The sequence below is a fragment of the Chiloscyllium punctatum genome, chromosome 22 (genome assembly GCF_047496795.1).
Source record: "Chiloscyllium punctatum isolate Juve2018m chromosome 22, sChiPun1.3, whole genome shotgun sequence".
Taxonomy (NCBI): Eukaryota; Metazoa; Chordata; class Chondrichthyes; order Orectolobiformes; family Hemiscylliidae; genus Chiloscyllium; species Chiloscyllium punctatum.
This window is the reverse complement of record NC_092760.1, coordinates 92,474,367-92,497,277: the sequence shown is the minus strand read 5'-3', so window position 1 is coordinate 92,497,277 and position 22,911 is coordinate 92,474,367. Positions and strand designations below refer to the sequence as shown.

The 22,911-nt window shown below is 44.6% G+C and overlaps 1 protein-coding gene across 2 annotated transcripts in view; it reads left to right on the top strand.

The window, feature by feature from the left end:
* LOC140493855 (SH3 and multiple ankyrin repeat domains protein 2-like) overlaps positions 1–22,911 on the top strand; it is a 1,358,365-nt gene that overhangs the window by 614,309 nt on the left and 721,145 nt on the right. For both annotated transcript variants that reach the window (XM_072592836.1, XM_072592837.1), the window contains one exon: positions 17,286–17,443. In XM_072592836.1, coding sequence (XP_072448937.1) covers positions 17,286–17,443 — 158 coding nt within the window. The remainder of the gene's footprint in view (positions 1–17,285; positions 17,444–22,911) is intronic.

The following is a 22,911-nucleotide window of genomic DNA, read 5'->3' as shown; positions in this document are numbered from 1 at the left end:
TGTGCGAAAGTGAAACATTTTTCAGTTTGGCAGGGAGAGTTTTATCAAAATGATGGGCGTTTACAGAGCTCCAAGATACTGAGGGATCTGGATGTCCTTGTCATGAATTGAAAAAGGTTACTGTGCAGGTACAGCAAGTTATTAGAAAAGCTAATAAAATGTAATCATTTATCATGACAGGCAGTGCGTATAGATGTTGGGAAGTTCTGCTTCAGTTACACATAACATTGGTGAAACTGCGTCTGAAGTATTGTGTACTCTACTGGTCCTCTCATTTAAGGAATGATCTAAACACGTTGGAAACATTTCAGGAGAGTTTTACTGGATTAATACCTGGAATAGACTAATTGTCTTATGAGGAAAGGTTGGATAGGCTGGGCTCTTATACTCTGGAGTTCAGAGCAGTAAGGAGCAACTTGACTGAAAGCTATAGATCCTGAACTAAGGATCAGAGTTTGAAACAGAGATGAAGTGAATACTTTTCTCCTAGAGGGTTGTGAGTTTTTTGAAATTTCCTCCAAAGTAGTAGAAACAGACTCCTTGAATATTTTTAAGACAGCTGTAGTTAGATTCTTATTTAATAAGTGGTTAAAAGATTATCAGGGATGAGCTGAATGTGTATTTGAGGTTACAATCAAATCAGCCATGGCCTAATTGAATGATGTAGGAGGCTCAAGGGGCTGAATGATCTCCTGATTTCTACATTCCTGTGTTCCCTTGAAAGGTGTCTATGCTAACTGTCTCAACTTCTCTTTGTGGGAATAAGTACCAATCTCTGTGTAAAGGCATTCCTCCTGAATTCCCGCCTGAACTCATTAGTAACTGCCTTCTATGAATGGCCCCCAGTTCTGGCCTCCTTCACATCTTCTCAACATTGATCATGATTTTTCAACCTCTGATCATGTTACCTCCAGAGCCTTCAATTGTCTGGAGAGAATAACACCAAACTGTTCAGATTCTCCGGACAGGCAAAACTCTTCTGTTCTTTTCAATTTTGGAGTTCTGCCAATTCCCCTAAAATCCAATGTATCATTTGGAACTAGGGATTGTGCACAGTATTCTTAGATCATAGATGATTCTCTCAAAAAATGAAAGTTGATTGGCCTACAGTTCTGCAATTTAACATCTTCTGAAGACACTCCATTGTGCTGAGTCTAAATCCCAGAAAATCAACAATGATTCACCATGTGACAGTGAGGAGAACAAACTGTATCTACCCCCGGATGATATTTATAATACAGAGCCAATTGACGAGGCAGAAAGGTAGCTGACAAAATGTAAACAGAAAGATGGAACAGCCCGTACTGACAGAGGGAGTGGGCACAAAGGTCAGAGTGCAGCAATGAAAACAGCATCACACAATTACCTTGTGATATTCAACAGGTTGTGGTTTCTGAAAACAAGAATCTATTCTTGATCAAGTCAGGCATTGCATTACCACTTTAAGAGCAAATCAAGAAAGTTCAAAGATTTTCAGAGGAATGACATCCTGATAAAAGTAACATCAGGGATTCTGGAAAAAAAAATGCTTTCGACTAACCATGAACAAAGAAAACAAAGCCTTCTGCAAAAGTATGTTATAACATATATCATATGTTCGGCTCTTACACCTAGAGTACTATTGCACTGATTACTGTCATCATCATCAGCCACTTAGAGAAGTGTGCTAATGTTCTCAACCTTTCTCCTCACCTGGAGTGTGGTGAGCATCTAAGGAAGCCACCACCAGTCACCTGTCTCTATTGATGCAGTGGGAATATGGCAAATTATTCCTTCAGTGGGCTACCAGCATACATAATTGCATAAAGATAATTCCAAACAGAAAGGAAATGACTTTCCTCATTCACCTCACCCTCTTTCTCCCAAAGCTATGTAGTTACCTTGCCAGCAAGTTTGGAGAAGATCTGTAGCTCAGGTTGAGGTTCTGGTTGTAAGTTTGCTCACTGAGCTGGAAGGTTCATTTTCAGACGTTTCATCACTATACTAGGTAGCATCATCAGTGACAAGATTAGAGTGGTGCTGGAAAAGCACAGCAAGTCAGGAAGCATCTGAGGAGCAGGAAAATTGGCGTTTCGGGCAAAAGCCCTTCATCAGGATTCCTGATAATGGGTTTTTGCCCCAAATGTTGATTTTCCTGCTCCTCAGATGCTGCCTGACCTGCTGTGCTTTTCCAGCACCACTCTAATCTTGACTCTAAAATCTCCAGCATCTGCAGCACCCACTTCTGCCTAACATCATAGTGAGCCTCTGGTGAAGCATTGGTGTTATGGCCTGCTTTCTATTTGTATTAAGGTTTCCTTGGGTTGGTGATGTAATTTCCTGTGTTGTTGGTGTCATTTCCTGTTCTTTTTCTCTTTTCCCTCTGAGAAGTGATTAAATCTGTAACATTCATCATTTTGGAAGCAATGCAACTTCACATTTGAAACCATCCTTTCGAGGCTAGAGAGGTTGTATAGCAGTAATGACCACGACTACAGAATAACTGTCTTTCCTATGATGCTTACAGTGATCGGTGTGAACATTCAATGAGGTTATAGGAAACAGTGTGGCCACTTGAAACAACAAGCTATCCCTGACAGTAATATCCAGACTTCCATATTTGCATGCACATGTGTAAGTACCAGAAGGTGCTGTCAATGTGACCCTGCAACACGGGTGAGGCCTAATGACCTTGAGGCTGTTTGTACAGAAACTTTGAGACCAAAGTGTTTAACAGTTTCAGGAGCAAGGGCAGTGATTGGCCAAGCTGTTAGATACTTGCATTAGTTGAAACAGCTATAAATGCAACATCCAGCGTGTGAATGTGTAACTTGTGATTGGACTATGATGAAATATTAACTAAAGGAGTGGTCTTTTTGATCACTCAGTAATTGCACCACTGCTCTGGGATCTCACTGCCTTTATTCAGAATGCTTCATTCAGACTGTCACTGTTAGGACAAGAACAATAAATGGAACAAAATGTTTTTATACCAGCAGCACCATGTCAGGCTGAGAGACCGGGGGAAGTGATAGGCACAGAATCAAAAACTGCTTCATTGATTAGCTCAGCATCTGCCATGGGCACCATAGCCACAGAATGAATCCTGACAAATCAAAAAGCCAATAACATCTCTTGATGCACCCTCTACTGCCCAGAAAGACTGGGTAGCAAGGCTTTGGGCCATCACCATCATTGTGTTTGATTGCTGATCACATAACATCTTAACTTGGCTGTGAATGTGTGACCACGAGCTGAGTATCCCTGGACTTTCTGGCTAACACTGCCTGGGGAGTACACCATCACACCATCAGGTCACCTGGCAATGGGTTTTCAAAGTACCTGAGGCAGAATTGTCCACAGCCAAAAACAAACAAGTTGAGAAAAAAATAGGTTTGTGCAATTTTCGAAATGTTCCAGAGTCACCTGTCGTTGTATCTCTCTGTGTGGCTCAGTATCTACTCAGTTCAGATTACTCTCCTGTGAAGTGCATTTAGACACTGTCCAGGTTGTTCTGTGAGGTCACTTGGCAGGTAGAGCTCGTACCTGCAGAATGGAGAGCTACTCCTTCACTCTTAGATTTAGATTACAGTGTGGAAACAGGTCCTTCGGACCAACAAGTCCACACCGACCCTCTGAAGCGCAACCCACCCATACCCCTACATTCACCCCTTACCTAACACTACAGGCAATTTAGCATGGCTTAAATGGTAAGGCTTAACCTTACCTGTACTTCTTTGGACAGTGGGAGGAAACCGGAGCACCCGGAGGAAACCCACACAGACACGGGGAGAATGTGCAAACTCCACACAGTCACTCGCCTGAGGTGGGAATTGAACCCGGGTCTCTGGCGCTGTGAGGCAGCAGTGCTAACCACTGTGCCACTGTGCCGCCCGCTTCATGTATCCACCAATGGCAGGAATGATTCCTCAGTGATCCAAACACATTGGTGTCCAAGGGACGGCATTACTAGTCAGTATTTGGAGAAATCCAGCATTTATTGACTATTGGTTGAATAATCATAGAGTCATGAATCAGAGAATTCCTAGAGTGTGAAAGCAGGTCATTCGGCCCATTGATTTTCTGAAGTGCATCCCACCCAGACCCATCGCTCTACCCCATCCCTGTAACTCTGCATTTCCCATGGCTAGTCTACACAGCCTGTGCATCCCTGGACAAGTTAGCATGGCCAATTTACCTAAGTTACATATCTTCAGACTGTGGGAGGAAACCCACCCAGACACGGGGAGAATATGCAAACTCCACACAGACAGTCACCCGAAGCAGGAATCGAACCCAGTTCCCTGGTACTGTGAGGTGCAGTGCTAACCAAAGAGAATAAGTGGGATAAACAGTTCATCTAATAACATTGAGAATTTCATTTACTTTGAAGTAAGAAAATGTACCTTTGGGGTTCATTGTTGGTACTTATTTGTGAACATCAAAAAAAATGTTGTCAGGCAAATTCTCCCACCCTGTCTGTCGGGTCGTTAGCATTCGGCCATGCTTTCACCTGAGTTTCGGTGGTGAAGGGGTGATCTGATAAAAGTCTTCAATATATTAATAGGAAAAGACGGGGTAGATAACGATAAACTATTTTCATCGGCTGGGAATTCTAGAACTAGGGGCCTGATCTCACAGAGATATGAAGAAGCACTTCTCCACACAAAGGGTGGGAGATGTTTCACAAACAGCAAAAGGCATTCGGACAAAAGGTGGGTGTATGGAGATCAGCTGGAAAAAAGTGAGGACTGCAGGTGCTGGAGATCAGAGTAGAGAGTGTGGTGCTGGAAAAGCACAGCAGGTCAGACAGGCAGGGGGGGTCAGGAGGGGCAGGAGAATCAACATTACGGGCAAAATCCCTTCATCAGGGGTGGGGGGGGGTGTCAAGGGAGCTGAGAGATATATGGGAGGTGGTGGGATGGGGGAGATGCGGCTGGGGGAAGGTAGCTGAGAGTGTGATAGGTGGATGAAGGTGGGGGTAATGGTTATAGGTCAGAGAGGAGGGTGGAGCAGATAGGTGGGAAGGAAGATGGACAGGTAGGTCAGTTCAAAAGGGCAGTGCAGAGTTGGAAGGTTTGATCTGGGATAAAGTGGGGGGAGGGGAGATCAGCCAACTAGTGAAATCCACATTGATCCCATGTGGTTGGAGGGTCACAAGGTGGAAGATGAGACCTTCTTCCTCCAGGTGTCGGGTGGTTAAGGTTTGGCGATGGAGGAGGCCCAGCACCTGCATGTCCTTGGCAGAGTGGGAGGGGTAATTAAAGTGTTTGGCCACAGGGTGGTGAGGTTGGTTGGTTGGAGATGTTCTCTGAAGTCTTCTGCAAGTAGGTGTCCTGTCTCCCCAGTGCAGCGAAGACCACATCAGGAGCATCGGGAGCACTCCCTCCACTCTAACCCCAACCACACCATGACACCAACAGACAAGGAGGGGACAGTGCACTGACCTCTACACCACTGAAGCCAGAAGCCAACTCACAGGCACCTCCTCTTACTGCCTGCTTGATCACAACCTCACCTCCCATCACCAAACCATCATCATCTAGCCCATCCACAACCTCATCACCTCAGGGGATCTCCATCCTCAGCCTCCAACCTCATTGTCCAGGAACACCGCACCGCCCGATTCTATCACATAGAACATAGAACATAGAACATAGAAAAATACAGCGCAGTACAGGCCCTTCAGCCCTCGATGTTGCGCCGACTGAAGCCTACCTAACCTACACTAGCCCAATAACCTCCATATGATTGTCCAATGCCCGCTTAAATGACCATAAAGAGGGAGAGCCCACCACTGATACTGGCAGGGCATTCCATGAATTCACAACCCGCTGAGTAAAACATCTACCCCTAACATCTGTCCTATACCTACCACCCCTTAATTTAAAGCTGTGTCCCCTAGTAACAGCTGACTCCATACGCGGAAAAAGGTTCTCACTGTCAACCCTATCTAAACCCCTAATCATCTTGTACACCTCTATCAAATCTCCCCTAAACCTTCTTTTCTCCAATGAGAACAGCCCCAAGTGTCTCAGCCTTTCCTCATACGATCTTCCTACCATGCCAGGCAACATCCTGATAAACCTCCTCTGCACTCGTTCCAATGCCTCCACATCCTTCCTACAGTATGGCGAGCAAAACTGCACACAATACTCCAGATGAGGCCGCACCAGAGTCTTATACAACTGCAACATGACCTCAGGACTCCGGAACTCAATTCCTCTACCAATAAAGCCCAGTACACCATATGCCTTCTTCACAGCACTATTTACCTGGGTGGCAACTTTCAAAGATCTGTGTACATGGACACCAAGATCCCTCTGCTCATCCACACTGCCAAGTAAGTCTACCATTAGCCCAGTAATCCATCTTCTTGTTACTCCTACCAAAGTGAATGACTTCACACTTAGCTACATTGAATTCCATTTGCCACCTTACTGCCCAGCACTGCAACTTATCTATATCCCGCTGTAACCTGCCACATCCTTCTTCGCTGTCCACAACTCCACCGACTTTCGTATCATCCGCAAACTTGCTCACCCAGCCTTCAAGCCCCTCCTCCAGGTCATTTATAAAAATGACAAACAGCAATGGTCCCAAAACAGATCCTTGTGGAACACCGCTAGTAACTGCGCTCCAAGATGAACCTTTACCATCAACTACTACCCTCTGTCTTCTTCCAGCCAGCCAATTCCTAATCCAAACCTCTAATGCACCCTCAATGCCATACCTTTGAAGTTTTTCATTAGCCTGCCATGGGGTACCTTATCGAACACCTTGCTAAAATCCATATACACCACATCGACTGCTTTACCCTCGTCCACTTCCTTGGTCACCTTCTCAAAGAATTCAATAAGGTTTGTGAGGCACGACCTGCCCTTCACAAAACCATGCTGACTATCCTTGATCACATTATTCCTATCCAAAATTCACAAACCTGACTGCCCCGGCCGACCCATTGTCTCAGGCTGCTACTGCCCCACGAACTCATCTCTGCATACCTCGACACAGTTCTGTCATGGTGGATCAGGCTCAGGAGGCTGAATGGCCTACTCCTGTTTTACATTCCCAGGTTCCTAAATCTCTGAATCTCCACCTTATACACCCTCTATTCAATAGTGAACTTACCCTGCTGATATTCAGTCATATATTGTGGTTCTGTTCGCCGAGCTGGGAATTTGTCTTGCAATCGTTTCGTCCCCTGTCTAGGTGACATCCTCAGTGCTTGGGAGCCTCCTGTGAAGCGCTTCTGTGCTGTTTCCTCCGGCATTTATAGTGGCCTGTCTCTGCCACTTCCGGTTGTCAGTTTGAGCTGTCCGCTGTAGTGGCCGGTATATTGGGTCCAGGTCGATGTGTTTGTTGATAGAGTCTGTGGATGAGTGCCGAGCACTTTAATTACCCCTCCCACTCTGCCAAGGACATGCAGGTGCTGGCCCTCCTCCATCTCCAACAAACACATCGACCTGGACCCAATATACCGGCCACTACAGCGGACAGCTCAAACTGACAACCGGAAGTGGCAGATTCAAACCACTATAAATGCCGGAGGAAACAGCACAGAAGCGCTTCACAGGAGGCTCCCAAGCACTGAGGATGTCACCTAGACAGGGGACGAAATGTTTGCAAGACAAATTCCCAGCTCGGCGAACAGAACCACAAAAACGAGCACCCGAGCTACAAATCTTCTCCCAAACTTTGAACATTCAGTCATATATTAACTTAACCAGAGCACCAAAAATATGCCATACTACCCTCAGAATTTAACTTACATTTTCTTATAAAGTTTCAATAATGATTACATAACGTAATCTCTCTTTCTTGTTGATAGATTCTCAGTAATTGTGAGTGATCTATTACTGAGATAGATGAGAGGTAAGGCAGCAAGTGGGAGAATGGTAGACCTTGATCCTGTAACTGAAGCAGAGGGATTTCCAGGCAGTGTGGGGGATTGATCAGTCAGCTGGTTCATTTCGATGTTTCAGGACATGAACACCTTCTGTCGTTGTAGCATGTTTAAATGGCATGTCATTTTGCCTGGGAACATCAATCATGAGGAGCCATTAACAGAATAAGGAAAGATATTCAGAGAAATCCCGATAGACAGGGAGTTTTTGACCACAGAGTGCTTTGACACTGGATCAAAGTACGTATGTTTGCAACTTTTTGAAGGGACAATCTGACAAACATTTAAGCAAAAGAAAGATGGAAGGTTTGGGGGAAGAAGTGGTTGATTTAAATTCCTTTGGGTTCCTGCAGTAGGATTAGCAACTGTAGTGATTGTAACAAGATCAGCCAGGTGGACCTCGTAGAGTATGAGTTTCCTGTTTGGGGCTATTAACCTGGTTTAATCAAGGAGCCCTGGCTGACAGATAAAATTATAAGTGCCAGGGATATTGACACTGAATGAGGCAGAACTAAAGTGAAGGACTCTCCACGTATAGGGTGACTTGGTGACACAATACCGGCCTCTGTGCGATTATTTCAGTAACAATGAGCTGATTGGCCTTAGTCTGCTTCATTAACTGTGATGGTTCAATAGGAAATAGAAATGACCTCAGCTACAATCTTTGTGAAAACTATTTGAAAGCAGAGATATCTTATTGGTCATTGGGAAGTCAGTGACATCAAAAGCAATATATTGAAAGATGTTATTAAACTGATGTTGTAGTAATGAAGTGGAGTTGAAGTGTTCAGCATACTGGCACCATCTCTGCCACGTGAACTTCCCAGACGACTGTAAAATAGAGCAGCAGAAGTAGGCCATTTGGCCCAATGAGGCTGTTCTGCTGTTTGATCATGGTTGACACATTTCTCAACTTCAATCTCCTGTCTTTTCCCTGTAACCCTTCGTCCTCTTATTAATCAAGAACACAGTGTGATCTGGTTTTGCAGGTATTGAAGGGTATGCCATTATTGCTTTGTAACAGCAAGTGATGGAACCAATGTAAAACCTGCTGGTTACTATAACAAACCATCTTTAACTGATAGCAAGCTAAGAGTTGACTTCCGAGTTGTGACTCAGTGAAGCAGTTGGCTGAGGCCAGATGCCAGTGACCAAGACAGACTGACCAGGTCCTTCAGTTTATTTGTGTCCTTTTCTCTCATGTCTGTGGCATTGGGCTCCTACTCATCTTCCTGTTCAATTGCTGTTTGTCGCTCACTGTGCCGTATGGTTCAGTGTTACAACCCCATTATTTACTTCAGCTGCAACCGACAAACCGTCATGCATCTGTCTGGTTGGAAAGCAATCTTTACTTTGTACAAGTTAATTCATCTGCTTCAGTTCAGTCATTATATACACCATTCCTCTATCTCTGATATAGGTCACAAATACTGGCATGACCTACTTGGGACAGTAGCAGGTTCATGTGCCACACGTTCCGATGACTTCACAAATGCTCAAGCCTTTCATTTTCCTGTCTGAACAACTCAGGGTGACAGACACAGAAAGACAGAAATGTAGAAGATAGGAGCAGGAGAAGGCCATTCAGCCCTTCGAGCCTGCTCCACCATTCATCATGATCATGGCTGATCATCCAACTCAATAGCCTAACCCTGCTTTAACCCTTAACCTTTGATCCCATTCGACCCCAAGTGCCAAACCTAGCCACCTCTTGAATACATTCAATGTTTTGGCATCAGCTACTTCCTGTGGTAATGAATTCCACAGGCTCCCCACTCTCTGGGTGAAGAAATGTCTCCTCATCCTTGTTTTAAATGGTCCATCTTGAATCCTCAGACAATGATCCCTGGTTCTGTACACACCAACCATCAGGCACATTCTCCCTTTATCTACCCTGTCTACTCCTGTCTCTGAGATGTCCCCTCGTTCATCTGAACTCCAGTGAAAACATAGAATGGAACACAGAATGTAGAACATTTCAGCACAGTACAGGCCCTTTGGCCCTTGATGTTGCACCGACCTGTGGAACCAATCTGAAGCCCATCTTTCCTACACTATTCCATTCTCATCCATATGTTTATTCAATGACTATTTAAATTCCCTTAACGTTGGCGAGTCTACTACTTTGCAGGCAGGGTGTTCCATGCCCCTGCTACTCTCTGAGTAAAGAAACTACCTCTGACATCTGTCCTATATCCATCACCCCTCAATTTAAAGCTATGTCCTCTCATGCTAGCCATCACCATCCAAGGAAAAAAGCTCTCACTGTCCACACTATCTAACCCTCTGATTATCTTGTACGTCTCATTAAGACACCTCTCAACCTTCTTCTCTCTAACGAAAACAGCCTCAAGTCCCTCAGCCTTTCCTCGTAAGACCTCCCCTCCATACCAGGCAACATCCTAGTAAATCACCTCGGAACCCTTTCCAAAGCTTCCACATCCTTCCGATAATGTGGTGAGGAGAACTGTATGCAATACTCCAAGTGCAGCCACACCAGAGTTTTGGCCAGCTGTAGCATGACCTCGTGGCTCTGAAACTCAATCCCTCTACCAATAAAAGCTAACACACCGTACACCTTCTTAACAACCCTATCAACCTGGATGGCAACTTTCTGGGATTTATGCACATAGACACCGAGATCTCTCTGCTCATCTACACCACCAAGAATATTACCATTATTCCTGTTACTCCTTACAAGATGAATCACCTCACACTTTTCCACATTAAACTCCATTTGCCACCCCTCAACCAGATCAGCAGCTTATCTATGTCCCTCTGGACCCTGCAATATCCTTCGACACTATCCACAACTCCACCGACCTTAGTGTCATCCACAAAATACTAACCTATCCTTCTACTCCCTCATCCACGTCATTTATAAATTGACAAACAGCAGTGGACTCAAAACAGATCCTTGTGGCACACCATTAGTAACTGAACTCCAGGATAAATATTTCCCATCGACCAATACATCTGTCTTCTTTCAGCTCGCCAATTTCTGATTCAAACCACTAAATCTGCCTCAATTCCATACCTGCGCATTTTGTGCAGTCACATACCATGGGAACCTGATGAAGGGCTCTTGCCCGAAACGTCGATTTTGAAGCTCCTTGGATGTTGCCTGAACTGCTGTGCTCTTCCAGCACCACTAATCCAGAATCTGGTTTCCAGCATCTGCAATCATTGTTTTTACCCCATGGGAACCCTTATCAAACGCCTTACTGAAATCCATATACACCACATCAACTGCTTTACCCTCATCCACCTATTTGGTCACCTTCTTAAAGAACTCAGTAAGGTATGTGAGGCATGTCCGACCCTTCACAAAACCGTGTTGACTTTCCCTAATCAAATTATTCTTTAAATATAGATATTGGAGATTGGGTGGAGAAATTATTATAAATCCTATCTGGATGTAGGTTTGCTCACTGAGCTGGAAGGTTCATTTTCAGACATTTCGTCACCATACCAGGTAACATCTTCAGTGAGCCTCTGAAGGTGTCTTTGGGTTGGTGATCTCATTTCCTATGGTGATGTCATCAAAGAAACCCAAACATATAAATAGAAAGCAGGAATCATCAGCAGGGCTTTGCCCAGAGGCTCACTGAAGATGTTAACTAGTATGATAACGAAATGTCTGAAAATGAACCTTCTAGCTCAGCGAGCAAACCTACATCCAGAATCTCAACCTGAGCTGCAAATCTTCTCAAAACCCAATAAATCCCATCTCTTATAATCTTTTCCAACACTTTACCCACAACCGAAGTAAGGTTCACTGGTCTATAATTACCAGGGTTGTCTCTACTCCCCTTCTTGGAGAAGGGGACAACATTTGCTATCCTCTAGTCTTCTGGCAGTATTTCTGTAGACAACGATGACATAAAGATCAAAGCCAAAGGCTCAGCAATCTCCTCCCTAGCTTGCCAGAGAATCCTGGGATAAATCCCATCTGGCCCAGGGGACTTATCTATTTTCACACTTTCCAAAATTGCTAACACCTCCTCCTTATGAACCTCAATCCCATCTAGTGAATGTCTCCTGATCCATCAGTCCCACCATCCTTGGAATCAGCCTGGGAAACCTTCACTGCTCTCCCTCGAGTACAAGAGCATCCTTCCCCAGAAAAGGAAACTGAAACTGCACACAGTATTGTAGGTGTGGCTCGATATACATAACTGGTCTGGAGGAAGGTATAGGTGGTCTGAGTAGTAGGTTTGCAGCTGACACTAAGATTGGTGGAGTAGCAGATAGTGAAGGGGACTGTCCAAGAATGCAACAGAATATAGATAAATTGGAGATTGGGTAGAGAAATGGCAGATGGAGTTCAGTCCAGGCAAATGCGAGACGATGTATTTTGGAAGATCCAAACATCAATTATCTGAATTTCGGATTATCCAAACAAGAACTCAAGGTCTAATAAAAACGTTATTACATTTAAATAAAAGCACAGTGAGAGCAGGCAGCCTGTGCTGGTGGTGGGAGCAGGAACAGGGTCATCATGGGAACCCTGATCAGTTATCCGAACAGAATACTCCCCACCAACCCCTTTCTCATTTGCTAATCAAGGTTATTCTGTATACGGTAAATGGAAAAGTCCTTGGGAAAATTGATGTACGGAGAGACCTGGGTGTTCAGATCCCATTGTTCCCTGAAGGTGACAATGCAGGTCAGTAGAGTGGTCAAGAAGGCATGCGGCATGCTTTCCTTCATTGGACGGGGTATTGAGTACAAGAGTTGGCAGGTCAGGTTACAGTTGTAAAAGACTTTGGTTTGGCCACATTTGGAATACTGCTTACAGTTCTGGTCACCACATTGCCAAAAGTATGTGCATACTTTGGAGAGGGTGCAGAGGAGGTTCACCACGATGTTGCCTGGTATGGAGGGTGCTAGCTATGAGGAGAGGTTGAGTAGATTAGGATTATTTTCAATAAAAAGGCGGTTGAAGGGGGACCTTGTTAAGGCCTGCAACATCATGAGAGGTGTAGACAGGGTGGATAGCAAGAAGCTTTGTCCCCCAGAGTGGAGAACTCAATTACTCGGGGTCATGAGTTCAAAGTGATGGGGGGGAGGTTTAGGGGAGATATGCGTGCAATGTTTTTTCCACCTGCTGCACCTGCATGCTCACCTTCAGTGACTGGTGCATGAGGACACCCAGGTCCTGTTGCATTCTACCCTCAGTGACCATCCTGTATTTGGGGGAGGGTAGGGGCTGGGAAGAGTGGAATGCTGGGGGAGGATGAATGTTGATGGTTCAGATTAAGTGATCTGATTACCCCCAGCTCTGCACCTCCTCCCGACTAGTTCCTAAATGCTGCCCCTTCCACAATTCCGCTCTTATCTCTCCCTCCCCCCCCTTCCCGAGGCTCACAGCCACATTCCTGATGAAGGACTTTTGCCCAAAACATCGAGTCTCCTGCTCTTTAGATGTTGCCTGGCCTGCTGTGCTTTTCCAGCACCACTCTCAACACTACTTCTTCAGTCTCTCTCAGTCACTGGGTGGACTCAGCAGTCTATTGGCAAGTAACGCAAAAGAATCACTCTGCAAGGAGACGGAAATATTGTGTTTTTTGAGTCTGGAGCCTTTCTGTCACTATATTGTTTTCACACACACTGTCCACCTGCCCACAAGTCAATCAGACAGTTTCCATCACGTGGGTAACTCTGGACCCACACAGCTAGTCCTGATTAAAAGACCAATCAGCTGTTTGTATCTGTGTAAACATTCACTAACCCACAGTACTGACAGTGAGCTGCAGTCCTCCTAGTGTAAATACAATTCACAATGAGTTTCACAAACTCATCTTAATGCTGCAACATCTCCTTCCACAGTTTTCTTGGTTTAAAGCAGTAACTGTTTCATTTTTTGTCCGGAACCCAAAAATAAAGAAATATAAAACCAGTGATTGTTACAACCCAAGTGCATTATTTTTTAATTGGATTGTGCTTGGTGAGGGAATCCCAGCAGTTTCTGAAGCTGCTGTAATGATGTAACTATTGATTTCACATCTTTATTGATCACTACAGCCCTTGTTTCAAAGCTAATTAAATGTTAGTTATTGTGCCAACCTTCCTGAAAACCTGACTCTCTGGGTCAGGAGAGAGCTCCTGACTGATTAATGAAAATGAATAATTTGCAATTAAATAGCAACTTTCAGAATGTCCCAAAGGACAGAACAGCCAATTACTGTATGGGCTCTGAGATAGGAAATCACTGTTGTCCTTTACGATCAGAAACTACCAATCTAATTACAGCAAGTTCCCAGAAATGGAAATCTGATAGTCAGCAGATCACTTGTTTTTGTGATGTCAGATAAGAGATAAATATTCCCTGCTGAGATTTTCTCTGCTTTTCCTTAAGCATGCCAAGTTCTTGACTGAGTTTCACATCCACCTTAAAGGACATGCAGGGCCTTTGGTTTATAATGTGTACATCCAAGAAACAGTCTGGGACCAATCAGGGAGAGAGAGTCAGGGGTCATCGGGCTGGGGCAGAGTGATGTGAAGAAGGGGGACAAGTAGAATCAAGCAGGACATGGGAGGAGAAAGGTAAGGAAGGCCATGGTGCGGGAGGGAGAGAATCAGATGTACTGTTGTGGGGAAGCAGAGGGAACCTGATAGATTTTTAGTGTCCACAGGAGGCAGGGGAAGATGAGATAAAAACAATGACTGCAGATGCTGGAAACCAGATTCTGGATTAGTGGTGCTGGAAGAGCACAGCAGTTCAGGCAGCATCCAAGTAGCTTTGAAATCGATGTTTCGGGCAAAAGCCCTTCATCAGGAATAAAGGCAGTGAGCCTGAAGCGTGGAGAGATAAGCTAGAGGAGGGTGGGGGTGGGGAGAAAGTAGCATAGAGTACAATGGGTGAGTGGGGGAGGGGATGAAGGTGATAGGTCAGGGAGGAGAGGGTGGAGTGGATAGGTGGAAAAGAAGATAGGCAGGTAGGACAAGTCCGGACAAGTCAAGGGGACAGTTACTGAGCTGGAAGTTAGAACTAGGGTGAGGTGGGGGAAGGGGAAATGAGGAAGCTGTTGAAGTCCACATTGATGCCCTGGGGTTGAAGTGTTCCAAGGTGGAAGATGAGGCGTTCTTCCTCCAGGCGTCTGGTGGTGAGGGAGCAGCAGTGATGGAGGCCCAGGACCTCCATGTCCTCGGCAGAGTGGGAGGGTGAGTTGAAATGTTGGGCCACGAGGCGGTGTGGTTGATTGGTGCGGGTGTCCCGGAGATGTTCCCTAAAGCGCTCTGCTGGGAGGCGCCCAGTCTACCCAATGTAGAGGAGACCACGTCGGGAGCAACGGATACAATAAATGATATTAGTGGATGTGCAGGTAAAACTTTGATGGATGTGGAAGGCTCCTTTAGGGCCTTGGATAGAGGTGAGGGAGGAGGTGTGGGCACAGGTTTTACAGTTCCTGCGGTGGCAAGGGAAAGTACCAGAATGGGAGGGTGGGTTGTTTGGGGGCGTGGACCTGACCAGGTAGTCGCGGAGGGAACGGTCTTTGCGGAAGGCGGAAAGGGGTGGGGAGGGAAATATATCCCTGGTGGTGGGGTCTGTTTGGAGATGAGAGTCAGGCAGCTGCTGGGATTAGTTATGATGGGAAAGATAGGGCAGACAGCGCAGCCCAGGACTGCCGGAGTGTTGGGACTGGGTGCGAGGAAGCATATGTTGATATCTCCACAAACTTCCCATACTCCTCCTGAGTGCCCTTAATCAGCAAACACTACCTGGGCCTATGGGTAGTGAGGGAGTGATAGGCCAAGGGAGTGAGTGAAAAAGTGTGGTAATGAATCTCCCCTCCCCCCACCTTATCCGCTCCACCCTCCCCTCTGAGCTATCACTATCACCCCCCATCTTCATCTGCCTATCGCCTTCCCAGCTACCATCCCCCCAGCCCCCTCCCCTCCTATTTATCTCTCGGCCTCCTTACCCGCGTCCCCCACATTCCTGATGAAAAGCTTATGCTTGAAACATCGATTCTCCTGCTCCTCGGATGCTGCCTGACCTGCTGTGCTTTTCTAGCATGACACTCTCGGCTCTGATCCCCAGCATCTGCAGGCCTCACTTTCTCCAAGTGAGTGAGTGAGAGACACAGAGAGAGAGAAGACTGGGTGAGTGAGTGAATGATTAAGTGGTGAAAATGGAGCGATAAGCCTGTTACATATCCACTCTTCATCCCTAGCCCTATAAGAGTCCATTGATATATTGAGGAAGGAGCTGAGGGAATTTCAGGCTGAATGGCAACCCATTGACACCTCCCCCTCACCCCACAATCCCCCCTCACCAATCCTGCCCGACTGTGTGACAAGCTAAGCCAAATCAGAATGTGTGCCACCAGAGATGACTCAGGGTCAGTGTTAGTCAAAGCCAACCTTGTTAATTTAGTATCAGTCTTTAGCAATCTGGATCTGGGGCTGATCTGTGTCTCTTTGGCTCACCAGAAAAGGGCTTTACTTTTACATTGTAATCAGTCAGGCTCCTCAAAAAAAAAGCATGTCTCTCATTGAATTTGTCTTTGAGCTGCCTTGTCCAGTCTGGAGGCAAACAGAGTCACCATTTTGGAAACAGCAAGATCCCATAAACAAGCCTGAAGAGTATTTGATTCACTTGTTTTTATTGGTATTGATCGATTTGGGGTATGGATCAGGAAAGCCCAATGTTGTATTTTACATAACTGTTGAATTTTTAATTGCTGCAGGACCTGGTTTAATGCTTTGCAGCAATAACAGCATTAACAATACAGGAACTATTTCACTGGAGTAGCAGGCTTTTGCAATAGAGTTTAAACTGCCAACTTGTGACGCAGAGAGAGGAATTCCATCGACTGATTCAGGGTGACAAGGAGTGACAGTCCCTGCCTCTCTAAAGTTTAATCATTTTCACAGAACCAGAACTTGCCCCAGTTCATCTGGATCTTTGAGCACAAGAACACTGGCATGTCCCACTCATGGTGATAGATGAGGTGCACTTATCCTAAACAGGTTAACAGCTAAACTAAAATAGTCCAGACAGCAGCTTAACACAAATTCATAAAGTAGGCCACTAAAATTAGCCTGCTGAGGAGATGAAACTAGGAGCAATTTGATGTGAAACTCCCTGTCCTCAATGCCTTCATTGCTTTTCAAGGAGAAGTACTTCAATATTGGCCTAGTTTTCAGACATATCTAGGTTGGTTGACTATCGGTTTCAACACCAACTACTTTGCTGCATTTTAAAGTAGTCCGCTCATTTTTAGTCTACTCACAGTTCCAACCTTCCCGTTCATAAAATACATCAACTCCTTTACAAGGGAAATCTGAAGTATCTTTGCAATCTTTTTGACTGCAAGAATTCATCTAATGGTAACTACACTTACCCTGTAGAGTTCTTTACGCTGTTGTTGTTATTTCTGCTTGATTACAGTCCTGCTGTTATTAAAGAGACAGTCTTTGGATTGGAAAACCAGGGACCAAAGCGGAAACTTTACAGTGCAGTTCCTGGAAGGCAGTTTATTGTGTTAAGGTCCTATCAGCCTCAAGGAGATGGGGAGATCCCTCTCAACAAAGGAGATCGGGTGAAAGGTCAGTGCTCATTACATTCTTGCATAATGACCCAATAAAGAGAACACATCCAGCACTTCACTTTTTCTCAAATCACTAGCAATTGTGCATTCAGGCTTTTTGAGTAAGCTTTTGATCATCTGTCCTAATATCTCCATAAGGAGATTGATGTCACCACCTCTGTTGTTTCTCTATATTAAAAACACCTCTGTTGCTGTTATTAAAATTTATTTTTAGTTCACAATCAAACTCTTAGATTACAAAGATTATACACAATATCCTGCTGTCATTCATGGATATAAAAATAATGTGACAGTATTGCATTTTGACACAATACTCATTTATTTTAATGCTTACATCATAATAACTGCTTTAAACTCCTTATTTAGAGAAAATGATGTTCCGGTCTGAGCCAATTCAGTTAGGAAGGAAATCAAGAAGTGCTTGCTATTATTATAATTACACACGCTGTTATTAAAGACATTATAACAGAGCACTTGGGTAAGTTCAGGTTAATCAGGCAGAGCCAACATGGGTTTGCGAAAGGGAAATCACATTTTAACAAAGTTAGTGGAGTTTTTTGGGAAGATATAAGAAGCTGGGAACAAAGAGGAACCATTTGATGTTTTGTACTTAGATTTCTGGAAGGCATTAAATAAAATACCACAACAAATGTTATTGTGAAAAATAAAAGTTCATGGTGTAAGGGGTAATGTATTAGAATAGAAGATTGGCTGGCTAAGTAGACAGTATTGTAAACAGTTTCATCCTGATGTAGGGCTTTTGCCCGAAACGTCGACTTTGAAGCTACTTGGATGCTGCCTGAACTGCTGCGCTCTTCCAGCACCACTAATCCAGAATTTGGTTTCCAGCATCTGCAGTCATTGTTTTTACCCCGTATTGTAAACAGGCCTTTTTCAAATTGGCACAATGTAATCAGTGCTGTTCCATGGGAATCTCAGCTTTTCACAATTTATAAAAATAACTTTACAGAAGGGATGGCACATTTGTTAAATTTGATAATGACCACAAAAAAGTTCAGAAAATAAATTATAAAGAGGATACTAGGAAGTTATAAAGGGATATAGACAGGTAAGTGAGTGGGCAAAGATCTAGTGGCAAATGGAGTATAAAGTGGGAAAATGCAAAATTGTCTAGTTTTGGCAGAAAAAATATAAAGGAATCATATCCTCTCAATAGTGAGAGACTGTAGATGGATCTGGGTGTCCTACTGCATGAACTGCAAAATGTTGATATACAAGTACAGCAAATAATTAAGCAAGTTAATCAAATGTTGTTGTCAGGGGAATTGAACACAAGAATATGGAGGCAATGTTTCAATTACGCAGGCCACTGCAATGACCACACTGTAATACTGTGCATAGTATCAGTCTCTGTACCCAAGGAAGGATGTTGAAGACCATAAGACCATAAGACCATAAGACATAGGAGTGGAAGTAAGGCCATTCGGCCCATCGAGTCCACTCCGCCATTCGATCATGGCTGATGGGCACTTCAACTCCACTTACCCGCATTCTCCCCGTAGCCCTTAATTCCCCGAGACATAAGACCGTTCAGAAAAAGTTTACCAAACTCTGACATAGAATGGGAGAGTTGTGGTATGAGGAAATATTGGACTGCTAGGGTCATACCTGCTGGAATTTCGAAGAGTAAGAGTTGACATGATTGGAATATGTAAAATTCGAGGGGTGGATGTCAAGAGGATGATTCCTCTTATGGAACAATCTAGAACTGAGGGTTACTGTTTAAAAATCAAAGCTTGACCATTTACAAGAGAGATTCAGTAAAAACCTCTTTCTTTCTCTCAGATGGTTGTAAGGCTTTCGAACCCACTTCCTGAAATGGGAGTGGAAGCAGAGATCTCGAATATGTTTAAGGCAGTGGTGATAAGATTCTTGATAAACATGGGCATGAAAAGTTATTGGGTTGGTGCAAATGTGGATTTGATGTCACAGAGAGATCAGCCATGATTGAACTCCATGATGGAGTTGATACAAGGAGATGAATGGCCAATCCCTGCTATTAGTTTGTATGGTCACATGAACTTACTTTTGGAGAAATGTGAATTTGAATTTGGAATTCTCTTCCCCAAAATGTAATGGCTACTGGGGAATGTAGCTCTCAGCTATAGCTATCTGGACTGGGATGGTCGACTTTAGTTAGGAAAGGGAACTTAAGTTCAAATGAGAAAACTAAGTTGGAATGCAAATCGGTCCCTGATCAATAGGAGCGGCTGGTCAAGCTTCAGATCCTGTTCCTCTCCCCATCAATGTCAAGATGAGAGAAGTGGGTAAACAGACACTGGGAAGGGAAAGAACACAGAGACCCTCGTTCCAATCCTGTTGCATGAATATAAATCATCTTCTCAGCACATACTATCAGGTACATCTGGGTGCTGACGAGGGCTTCTCTCTGAAAGGAACTCCCACAGTCATGTGCTTCTGCATCATGGGCCAATCATTATCAAAGCCCCTCTCTGAATGAGAGATCACCAATGGTTCTTAGGAATAAAGCACAGAAAGAGTTCATTTTGCCCATCATTTCTGAACTGGCTCACTAAAAGAGTATTGTGGCTCAGTGCCATTGAATGCTAATGACTCTATAGTGCAGAAGTGGGCTCATTTATCAGAAATATAGGCTACATGTAGTTCTTTCTTGTGTAAAGGAATGAGTGAGTACCTCAGATGACATATTCTACTCAGCTCATTTCATTTTCAATAAAGCTTGATCATTGGTACTACTTTTTATTTAATCATCTCAACTGTTAATTGATTCAAAGGTTAGAAAAGTAAAGCTGAAAGGGGATTCCTAATAAATGTATGCAAAATCTGAGCACTTTGGCTGGTCATTCAATTCTCCTTGAAAATGTTCCTGATCAAGATGTTGTCGTTTCTATCAGGGGATATCTGGACAGTCAGGTATTGACCTTCCTATACAGTTCCTGAGGTGCAGTTCCCTGGGTACCAGTACTTACAACAGAAAGATGTCTAATCCCCACCGTCTGGTTTGATAACTTCAATAATGTCACCTTACTCCATAGATTGTTAACAATACTGGTTACTTCCAGACGGTATTTTTCCTGAAGTTGTTCTAGACACTTTGCTTGTCTCGGATAGGCAAGACTATCCCTGGAAAATAGTTGGCTGCATTGATAGGGTTACAGGGTTGGAGAGGAGATGAGGGTAATCTTGGGAACAACATATGAAGACCCTAAAATTTCACAAGCTATCACTTTAGCCCATCAGGATTCAAGGGCCTATCGCATTCTTAGCTACCTTGCCCTCCTAGCTCCACTCCCCCTCCCATGTATCTCTCAGCCCCCCGGCCCACAAGCCTCATTCCTGATGAAGAGCTTATGCCCGAAACACCGATTCTCCTGCTCATCGGATGCTGCCTGACCAGCTGTGCTTTTCCAGTACCACTCTCTAGCACCCGTCAGGATTCATAGAACATTACAGCGCAGTACAGGCCCTTCGGCCCTCGATGTTGCGCCGATCAAAGCCCACCTAACCTACACTAACCCACTATCCTCCATATACCTATCCAATGCCCGCTTAAATACCCATAAAGAGGGAGAGTCCACTACTGCTACTGGCAGGGCATTCCATGAACTTACGACTCGCTGAGTGAAGAACCTACCCCTAACATCAGTCCTATATCTACCCCCCCTTAATTTAAAGCTATGCCCCCTTGTAATAGCTGACTCCATACGTGGAAAAAGGTTCTCACTGTCAACCCTATCTAACCCCCTAATCATCTTGTACACCTCTATCAAGTCACCCCTAAACCTTCTTTTCTCCAATGAAAACAACCCCAAATGCCTCAGCCTTTCCTCATAGGATCTTCCTACCATACCAGGCAACATCCTGGTAAACTTCCTCTGCACCCGTTCCAGTGCCTCCACATCCTTCCTATAGTATGGCGACCAAAACTGCACACAATATTCCAGATGCGGCCGCACCAGAGTCTTATACAACTGCAGCATGACCTCAGGACTCCGGAACTCAATTCCTCTACCAATAAAAGCCAGTACACCATATGCCTTCTTCACTGCACTATTTACCTGGGTGGCAACTTTCAGAGATCTGTGTACATGGACACCAAGATCCCTCTGCTCTTCCACACTACCAAGTAGTCTACCATTAGCCCAGTACCCCATCTTTTTATTACTCTTACCAAAGTGAATCACCTCACACTTAGCTACATTGACCTCCATTTGCCACCTTTCTGCCCAGCTCTGCAGCTTCTCTATATCCCGCTGTAACCTGCCACATCCTTCCTCACTGTCTACAACTCCTCCGACTTTCGTATCATCCGCAAACTTGCTCACCCAACCTTCTAACCCTTCCTCCAGGTCATTTATAAAAATGACAAACAGCAATGGTCCCAAAACAGATCCTTGCGGAACACCGCTAGTGACGGCACACCAAGATGAACCTTTGCCATCAACTACTACCCTCTGTCTTCTTCCAGCCAGCCAATTCCTAATCCAAACATCCAACTCACCCTCAATGCCATATCTCTGTATTTTCTGCAGTAGCCTACCATGGGGGACCTTATCAAACGCCTTACTAAAATCCATATATACCACATCTACCACTTTCCCCTCATCTACCTCCTTAGTCACCTTCTCAAAGAATTCAATAAGGTTTGTGAGGCACGACCTGCCCTTCACAAAACCATGCTGACTATCCTTGATCACATTATTCTTATCCAGATGTGCATAAATCCTATCCCTTACAATTCTCTCTAAGACTTTGCCCACAACAGAAGTGAGACTCACTGGCCTATAGTTACTAGGATTATCCCTACTCCCCTTCTTGAAGAAGGGAACCACTTTTGCTAGCCTCCAGTCCTCTGGCACTACTCCTGTAGACAAAGAGGACACAAAAATCAAGGCCAATGGCTCTGCAATCTCCTCCCTTGCTTCCCAGAGAATCCTAGGATAAATGCCATCAGGCCCAGGGGACTTATCTATTTTCACCCTTGCCAGAATTTCCAACACCTCTTCTCTACATATCTCAAAGCCATCCATTCTACTTATTCGTGCCTCAGTATTCATATCGACAACAATGTCCTGTTCCTGAGTGAATACTGATGAAAAGTATTCATTCAGTGCCTCCCCAATCTCTTCAGCCTCCACACGCAACTTCCCATTACTATCCTTGATTGGACCTATTCCTACCCTAGTCATTCTTTTATTCCTAACATACCTATAGAAAGCCCTATTTCCCTAATCCTACCAACTAAGGACCTTTCATGTCCCCTCCTTGCTGCTCTTAGCTCTCTCTTCAGGTCCTTCGGGCTACCTTATAACTCTCAATCGCCCCTATTGAACCTTCACGCCTCATCTTTACAAAGGCCGCCCTCTTCCATTTAACAAGGGATTCCAATTCCTTATTAAACCACGGCTCCCTCACACGACCCTTTCCTCCCTGCCTGATAGGTACGTACTTATCAAGGACACT